Below are 9,575 nucleotides of genomic sequence, written 5' to 3'. Positions count from 1 at the left end.
GTGTATGAAATGGCAATGATGTCCCCATCAAACAACAACGATCGTTATAACGTCATTTTCCCTCTCATTTTCCGGGAAAATTTTTTTGCTTCCAGAGCCACATGGGTTGATCCGTTTCCGAACATATCGTTACGCTGTTCACTTCACTCGGGTGTTGGAAAAATTTGCAGACACTGTGGGCTCTCCCAAGAGGAGGAGCAGGTGGGTGGTGGGTGGTGGGTGGCCAAGCCTTAATGACAACAATCCCTCTAAAGTCATGCCAAATGCATCATCATCATCATCATCATTCATATTCATCACTGAATAATATCATTCATGTACCCACACACACATGACACAAAACAACACAACACAACACCACACAACTTTTGAGACAACAAAAGATTAAACCACTCCCAAATCCCAACCTCATCACAGTCGCAGAACATCATGCCATAGCCCCAACCAAAATCATTCAATCAATGAATGAATATGATGAATGAATGCCACTACCCATGCCCACACCTAACCTACATGATGCTCACGCGCCAAGCATAATTCTTTCGAGGAATAATGTTGTCGTGTGATTGATTCCATCAAAATCTACTAACTCACACCACCCATCATGCATCATCTAATGCCTTCTATCTAGGACTAGCATTCCAGTATCTCTATATCTTCAAAATAGGGTTTCACGTGTGTTTGTCAACCTTCGTAACCTTTGTCGGTCAAACACCCTTTTCCCTTGCACAGGTTTTTAAATTTCGCATTTTTAAATTCCAAAAAACTTCAACACAAAAGAAAAAGAGAGAAGACCCACTAAATATAAATACTTTTTTTTTTATTTCTTTTTTGAAAGGTGACCATTTCGGTCATCCTATGATCACGTAGTTTTCTCTCTCTATCTCTCTCTCTCTCTTTGATTATAAAGACTCTTCTCTTTCAAAACTCTTCTTCCTTAATTCTCAGTCCAAACCACACCCTTCTCTCTCTCTCTCTCTCTTTATATCTATCTCTCTTCACTTGGCCTATGCAGAGTAGGAGATCATGGAACTTGGTTTGAGCTTAGGAGACTCTTCAAGGCCTTTGCTTGGTTTCATGGAAAAGCCTCGTGAAGCCTCCAACCAACTGGGGTTAGGCTTCAGCACCACGTTATCAATTGGGCCAGTCATCACTGCACAAAAGGATCACCAAGATGAACAAGAAGATTTTGAAGAAGAAGAAGAACAAGAAACAAAGCCAAAGAAGAGCAACAACACTCACACAACAGAAGATCCTTCCGAACCCAACCCAGTTCTGCATCAGCTCGATCTTCTCCCTCAACTCTATCTCCCATGGCACCCTCCTTCTGAAAACGGTAAAGATCCACTTTTTTCACTTTTACCCACCCAGCAAGTTTTCTGATTGTTTTTTACACGACCCAAATCCCTTCCTTTCATTCTATGAAAAACAAAGACATCAATTAAATACAGTGTTATACATTTATCCGTACGGTTTCTTTTTTACAGTTTTTACTTCAGCAATGTGTGATAAGGATTTACTTACGTTAAAAGATTATCTGAATGAAACTCTGAAACTTCAATTTGATTGGAAGATAAACTGCTCCACCATTGGATATGAATTTTTGTCCTATTATATGGTATTATCTGAGTTTCGTTGATGGCTTATGGGTCTCGTGTGGACACGTGCAGGGAGTTTGTCATCTGAGTTGGGAGGTTCTTCCAGGGGGTTGGACGTGAACGCGCAGCCGCCGCAGGCGGAGGATGAGGCGGAGGAGGTGGCGGCGCTGTCATCATCTCCGAACAGCGCAGCTTCGTCGTTTCAAATGGATCTCTGCATATACAACAGAGGAGGGAGTTTCTACAAAAGGAACTACGAGGGTGAAGCTTATGATCAAAGGGCCTCTTCAAGAGCCAGCGATGAGGACGATAACAACGGTAGCGGCGGCGGAAACGCCAGAAAGAAACTCAGACTCTCCAAGGAACAATCTGCGTTCCTTGAAGAGAGTTTCAAAGAACACAACACTCTTAATCCTGTGAGTGTCAGAAATTGTTGAGATTCAATCATAGTTTTTGATCCATTTTTATCCGACTGAGTTTTTCTTTTTTCTAATTTAAGAAACATGTCATACGAAAATTGGTCCGGATAATAAAACTATATGAAATTTGTACAAAAGTCTTTGTCCTTTAATGATTTTTGTTTCGGTGTTTAGTACTAATAATAGTGTTGGACGCGTAATTTTGCGATGCAGAAACAAAAGCTTGCTCTTGCTAAACAACTCAATCTACGACCTCGCCAAGTAGAAGTGTGGTTTCAAAACCGAAGGGCAAGGTACGACGACATCATAAATACATGTTCTAGTCCACTGTTTGTGTTGTTTGTATTTAATGTTAGAACTTCATATCAGTTTCAATTTTGTTTTATGGCTTTTGGTTAGAAATATGATGTTTTTATGTTTGTGTGTACATGCAGGACGAAGTTGAAGCAAACAGAAGTGGATTGTGAGTACTTAAAAAGGTGTTGTGAGACACTAACAGAAGAGAATAGAAGACTTCACAAGGAGCTTCAAGAATTGAGGGCTTTGAAGAGTTCAAACCCGTTCTACATGCAATTACCAGCCACAACTTTGACCATGTGTCCTTCTTGTGAACGTGTGGCCACAAATTCCACATCCACATGCTCCTCTCTCAGTGCTCCTAATGCCACCATGAATGCAAATTCAGGAGCCATGGCCATTGTGAAAAGCAGTGCCAGCAACAATGATTCACCCTCCAAACCCATTGGGTTCCCATTTGGTAAACCCAGGTTTCATCCATTTGTCCACACCAGCCAACAACACCAATCCCCATCATCTTGAAAATATGCAGTTCAAGACTAGTAGAGTATTACTGAGTCCAGGCTTGGAAAATTGATTTGAATTTTGTATATAGTTCTGAGAGGCTCATAGTTTTCACTTTTATTTTGTTTTCTTATATAGAATTTGGATAATTGGGTTTTGTTTTTTCTTGTTTGGATCTCCATGTATTATTCCTTCTTTCTCGGGTTTTATCCATGGTGAAATCAGAAAGAAGAGAGATGAAAATTTTAGACAGTGAAGAAGAAGATAAATATCAATCAAAGAGAAAGAGAAAGGGAAATGATACCTTTTTTTTTCTATGTTCTACTTCTTCTTAATAAGATAAAAAATAATAATAATAATTTGCACATAGTAGTATTAGTTGCAGAAGTAGAAGAAAGTTGAAAATGGTTACCCTAATTAATTGAAAGTTTCAAATGTGGGTGCAAAATTAAATAGGTGGATTAATTAGAGTTAGGTAGGTATGGGTAATGGTGATGATAAGGAGTGGTTTAGAGAAAGAGGAAGAGAGTTTGAAATGTGTGGATTGGTCTAAGTTTTAATGATTTCATTTCTTGAAGACTTCAAACCTCAGCAGTCACTCATGATGAAGGAAGAGTTGAGAGAGAGAGAGAGAGAGAGAGAAGTCAAAGAAAATGGTGTGGTGGTGATTCATTGCTTCATTAAATTCATTTATTTATGGGTATGTGAGGGTTGATATGGCACACTGATAGGGGGCAATTGCATGCCTTTTGGTTCCGATGTGGGACTTTGGAGGGCAACAAATGGGACTGAGACCTAAAAGGGACAGGACAGGAATGCCACATTGATAAACACTGTCCCCTAAAGTGGGGTACCCCAATTATGAGTATGCACGAGGGAAGTACACTTTTCATTATTATAATTAATAAATGAGAGTACGAGAGTCCTCAACTTTTTTCCAAAACAAACCCTCTTTTTTCAATTCCACCAACCAAACTCTTGCTATTTTAATTACCAAACACCACCTGTTCATATTACAGGTCAGCAGATTCGGTTTCAGACAATTCAATTCAAACAATCACAAATTCAATTTTCTTTCTATACCTAATTATTATATCTTTCTAATTATATCTATAATATATATTAATATTAAATTTGAATTAACTCTTTTTAAATTATAAGAATTTATAATTTGAAAATATACCATTAAAATGTTTTATAAGTAAAATAGTAAGTTGAAATTTAATTTGTAAGAATAAAATTGTAAGTGCAAATATTATGATTCATTTAACATTATATTTTGAGTTTTTAGAAATAATTTATTCTTCATATTTATTAAAGAGTGTTTTTTAATTTGAATTTTATTATGCAGAATTCCTTCTTCTTCTTTGCTTTACATTATACTATATATTTATATCATTGAATATAATGATGTGATTTTCAAAATTATATTAGCAACATTGACTTTGTAAAGGATAACCAAATTTTCTAGTTTTTCTTATAAATATTAATTTTTAAAGTCTTAAATATGAAAGGGGAGGAGATCTCTAGTTGGAGTCTCTATAAATGTCATTAAGTACAATTTGAAGAAAGAATTTAAATATTTAAATTAATTTTATTCAACTTGATCTCAATTAATCGCATTCTTAATTTTTTTAATAACTATAATCATTTAAAAAAAATGTTTACGAAAAAACGAAACAAATTAATATATTCATTCTTGACTAACCACCACTTTTCATGGAGAAAGAAATATTAGATGGGCTGACACATTAATATTTGTTTTCGATAGATGAAAATTGATATAAAAAAAGTAATCAATTAGTCAATAAAAAAAATACAAAAAAAAATGTAAGTTCTTTTTATTTTGTCTAACAACCCTAAAGCGTTTTTAATTTGAATAAACTAAAAACATAAATCAAATATTTATAAATTTAATATGATTTATTTAAAAATGAATATGTTAAAGAAATTAAATTCTACCAACACTAATTTTTAAATTTATTTTATAAAAACTGTTTAAATTTTAAATTAAGATGTGAGTTGTATAATAATTCTTGAAAGTGAAATTGATATAAAAGAAAATTTGAGAAAATAAAGAAAAACTAGAATTAAGAATTAGAGTATAATTTGAGTAAAAGTTAAAAGATAAATACTTACATAGTATAAACCTTAAAGAGTTAAACATAATAAAGAAGGCAAAAAAATCATAAAGTTATTTGCCGATTAAGTAAAACAAGAAACAATTAAAAGAAGTAAAAACTTCTGAATTCAAGAATTTGGTTAATGAGAACATTAATCCTATTTTGTTATTTGCAATTTTCGTGGCTTTTTACAAATTTTTGTAAGTAATATTTTTTTTACCTTCTAAAACTTTCCAACTATAACAATTTTATGTATTTGAAATGTCTTCTTGTATTGATTACGAACATATAACTTCCTTTTTAATTTGCTTGACGAAAAACCTCTTTTTTTTTTTATACTTCTATAATTTATTCAAATAATAACGTTATTTATTTTCTTTTTGATATATATGACTATATTCAATTTCAATGCCTTTTTTTCCTTACAGATATTTCTAAAAGGTTTCTTTTGTAAGGTGTTGTTTATTATCATTAACAAATTAATTATTAAATATTAATAAATCTTATATTTTAGGATGGATCTCGCATTCAAATAATTTTTTTCATCTCTACCTATCTTCAATAAAAAATAAATATATTTATTATCATTAACAAATTAACTGTAAAATATTAATAAATCTTATATTTTAGAATTAACTTCCCATTCACATAAATGTTTCTACCTTTACCTATCATCAATAACAAATATAATGTATATCATCACTAAAAAATTAATTACAAAATATAAATAAACCTTGTATTTTAGAATTGACTTCTCATTTACGTAAATGTTTCCATTTTTACCTATCATCTTTGATTATTCAAAAGAGAAATTCACATTATCTTCATTATCAATACATCAATTATTGCTTGAACAACTTCTTCAAACAAATCTTTACTTTTGAATCCTCTCTAAATGACCCAATAATTATGCCGTTTTGAAGCCACATTTTAGTACCTTAAATCTCTTATATGAGATTTTTAAGAAACACTCACATTAAATATTAATGACTTTTTCACTTTTGCAACCAAGTAATATATAGTCCAATTTTTAGTTTATAATATTTTCACAATATTTTCATTTACCCTTGATCATCTTTATCTTTCTTCTTCTAGTTTTTGTATGCTACTTTTCTCGCTTTAGAAAACTTTCATCATTCATCATGGGGCAATAACATAATCTTATGTTTAACAAATGTTTTCCTCTACTAAAAACAGTTCTTTTGTAACTATACTTCCTCGACTCTAATGAAAAAATTTTAGACTTCAAAGTCAAGAATAAAATATTATACTCCATTTGAGTAAAATAAGAAGCTTCATCTGAGTAGTTATATGAACCATACTAACCATTCTAAAAAGAGCATACAAACCCTGAATACTTATGAGAGTTTAACTATGTGGAGCACCGAATGTGCGAACTCTGCATTTGAGATAAAGAAAGTGATGAGCATATAAAATGCATATGCATTCATGCATTAGTTTAGGCCATTTTTATTGATTTTTATATCATTGGAATGATTTCATCATGCATTATATTTGTTTCAGATCATACATTTGGATTTGTGTATTGTTTGTGTAAATAGGTGTTTTGAGATGTGCAATCATAGTATGGAGGAAGTTAGTGTCAAAAGTGCATGATTCAAAACAGTGAGTTCCATAGGTGTCTAGTGGATTTTTTTCACAACCTATGGATTTAGCTTTAAAGATGCAGGATTCAAAACAGCGAGTTTCATAGGTTTCATAGGTGGCCTGTGAATTTTTCAGTGAGCAATGTTAATCTTACTTGGACTGACAAGGATTTAAAAGAAAAACAAAAACAAAAAGGAAAAGGGGACAAACAATTAAGGAAGAGAGGTAACCACTTCAGCAAAAGGAATAAACATGGAAATGATAAAGAGAGAGAGAATTGTTTACGAGAAAAGGGGGTCTCTCTTCATCATCATCTTTTTCTTCTTCCGTAATTCTTAGCTTTTTCGCATTTTTCTACATTATGCAGAACTAATTTTCCCCTTTTGTTGGAGGATTGATGTAATACTCTGGATTATAGTTTATATTCTTTACATTTAATGTTTTGTTAATGTGATTTATCTCAATGTTCTGTTTATGGTTCTATTGTTTATTCTATGAGTAATTTCACAATTGGTAAATTAGGGATTGTTTGCGATTATAAATTGAACAAGTTAGATTTTGTCACAATTGGAAAATTGAGCATATCTAATTAGTTTACAATAAAGATGATTATTGTTCTTCATGATTCTATTGAATTTTTGTAATTGACCTAAGGGATTGGGGGTTCGAATTCAATGAATACATATCTAAGGGATTAAGGGTAAAACAGGTCTGAATAAACTCGAGTGGATAATTACATTTCTCGCATCAATTGAAAGGAATAAAATTCTATAGGAAAGAGTATGAAATTAATCCTCTAACAGTTCTTATATTGATTGAAGTTTTTGTCATAATTTTATGCTTGTCATTCTATTAAATCTCAATTGTTCAAAATTACGTAAATTAGGAATCTAGTATTCAACGAGTCAATCCTAGAGGAAAATATTTTATTACTACGTTAATGATTGGTGCACTTGCCCAACATTTATCAGAAAGCTATGTGATTATAATAAAAGTCAATTGAGTTTGACATATTGTGAGATAATCAATTATTAGATGATTCTCAAATGGATTTTCATCTGAACTTATGTGTTGCTCCTAACCCTTTTAAGTACTTAATGTATGTGTTTCAATCCAAAGTTGTATTGTATTAATTTGCGGATATGTTGCCATCCAAGCTTAGTTGAAGTAAGTTACATATGGTTAAACGAATTCCATTGTCTAAGCTCGCTCATCGTCCCAATTGGAGGTGAGGTGGAGCATTGTTAGGGGGTCACCACGGAGAATCTAACAGTGTTTGATCCAAGGGTGGCACTGACTAGCTATAAAAACTATTTCACATCCTTTGAACCAGAGTGCTCCTGGGCTCACTTCTTCTTACACTACAAGAAAATCATGATTTACCTACTAATTATTACATACGGATATAAATTCGTAGGTAAATTGAACATTATATATGGATATTACCTACCGCTCATAATCGGTAGGTAAACTGAACATTACATACAGATGTTACCTACCTATTATGATCCATACATAAACTGAATATTACATACAGATATTTACCTACCGATTTTGATATGTAGGCAAATGTAACTTATTTTAATTTATTTTGAAAGTTCCTTTGAGTTTCTATTCTCCCTCTCACTCAAATTTTATTTTTTACCCAAACTAAAAACCCCATTCATTTTTTAACACTCACCTACACTTGGACTCAGTGTGTAAGACCCGTAGAATTTAATTAATTAAATAATTAATTAATTAATAAATGCGGGAGGGGAAATAATTATGACATTAAATTATGGTTCATACGACGTGAAAAAGTACTAGCTCATATGGTTGAGAGTACTTGGTTTGTGTGAGAGGACTTGGGTTCGAGTTCTATGTATGCTAACTTTTGTGTTAATGTTTTACTATTTAAATTATGGAATCGTGTTATGGTCTAATATGGTGATTGAATTGTGATTTCTAGCATGAACTATGAATTGGTTAAATGGTTTGATATTGATTTGGTGATTGCATGGTTATGGGTTCAAGTCTTGGAGAACTTACATTAAACTTTATATTTTTGGCATTTTTGGTTTTGACTTGAATATGGAAAGGTGGGAAGGAAACCTAAGTGAGTGGGCCTCCAAAGGAGGCTGGAAAGGCAGCCGTAGGGGGGAGTTGAATGGCACATTATGTCCTATTCAATGCCATTTTCGTTTTGAGAATTAATCACTTAGTTTAGGCACACTTTAAAAAGGAAAATTAGGTTAAGGGCTAAGGTTTGACAAGTTGGGAAGCATACTAGAGAGAGAGCACGAAAATCTGAGTGTTGTGAGACTTGAGGGAGGGTTGCGTTGCTGAATAGTGAGCAAGCAAGGAAGGTGGGTGATCAAAGGGGAACCTTACAAATTGTCAAGCTTAAGCGAAGGAGAACCAGGTTAGGGGAGTTTTACTCGCTATTGTATATGTGCATGAATATACGTATGATCACTTGCTTATTTGAATGCCTCTGTTGAGTCTAAAGTTGTAAAATTTCACGTTTCTGGAAATTTTCCATAAACCGCCTGGCGAGTCTTCAAAGCCGCCAGGCGGCACATACTTTTTGTACTATCCTGGGTTCCTGGAGAAGGAACGGCCTGGCGGCACATACCTGGCCGCCAGGCGACGCATGGGAGATCTTCATTTTTTTGGGTTTGGATGAAGCGCTTGGCGGTGGCTAGTGAACTGCCAGGCGGCACGAGGGGGTTTTTGGCTCGAATCAGTATTGTGGGTGATCTGGGCTGTTTCTGATCGGTGAAAAAGGGGGAATTGGTAATTATAAGACAATACGAGTGGTATTTTGTTGATTTTTGGCTTGAATGGTATGTATAAGTAATGGAACAGTGTTAGGGTTGGAGGTACAAGAGACCTTGCTGTTAGACTTGCTGATGTTGAAATCGTAAGAGAGAATTTGGTATAGATTGAGGGAAGGATTACACTTGGGTCTATGTGCGAGTGAATGAGAGTGTAAATTAAGTGAATATTAGACAGGAAAACGCAGCAAGGGGATGGGAAAAAAT

General features: G+C 33.5%; 1 protein-coding gene across 1 annotated transcript; it reads left to right on the top strand.

Moving 5' to 3' along the window:
* The first annotated feature begins 850 nt into the window (after positions 1-850).
* On the top strand, positions 851-3,135 carry LOC114174567 (homeobox-leucine zipper protein HOX11-like). Its single transcript, XM_028059402.1, has 4 exons — positions 851-1,336; positions 1,671-2,014; positions 2,231-2,310; positions 2,452-3,135. Exons 1-4 carry the CDS (start codon positions 1,027-1,029, stop codon positions 2,834-2,836), a joined length of 1,119 nt encoding a protein of 372 aa, XP_027915203.1. The 5' UTR covers positions 851-1,026; the 3' UTR covers positions 2,837-3,135.
* The last annotated feature ends 6,440 nt before the right edge of the window (positions 3,136-9,575 follow it).

Source organism: Vigna unguiculata, chromosome 1, assembly GCF_004118075.2.
Source record: "Vigna unguiculata cultivar IT97K-499-35 chromosome 1, ASM411807v1, whole genome shotgun sequence".
NCBI lineage: Eukaryota > Viridiplantae > Streptophyta > Magnoliopsida > Fabales > Fabaceae > Vigna > Vigna unguiculata.
Note: the sequence above shows the minus strand (reverse complement) of the source record. Positions and strands in the feature narration are given on the sequence as shown.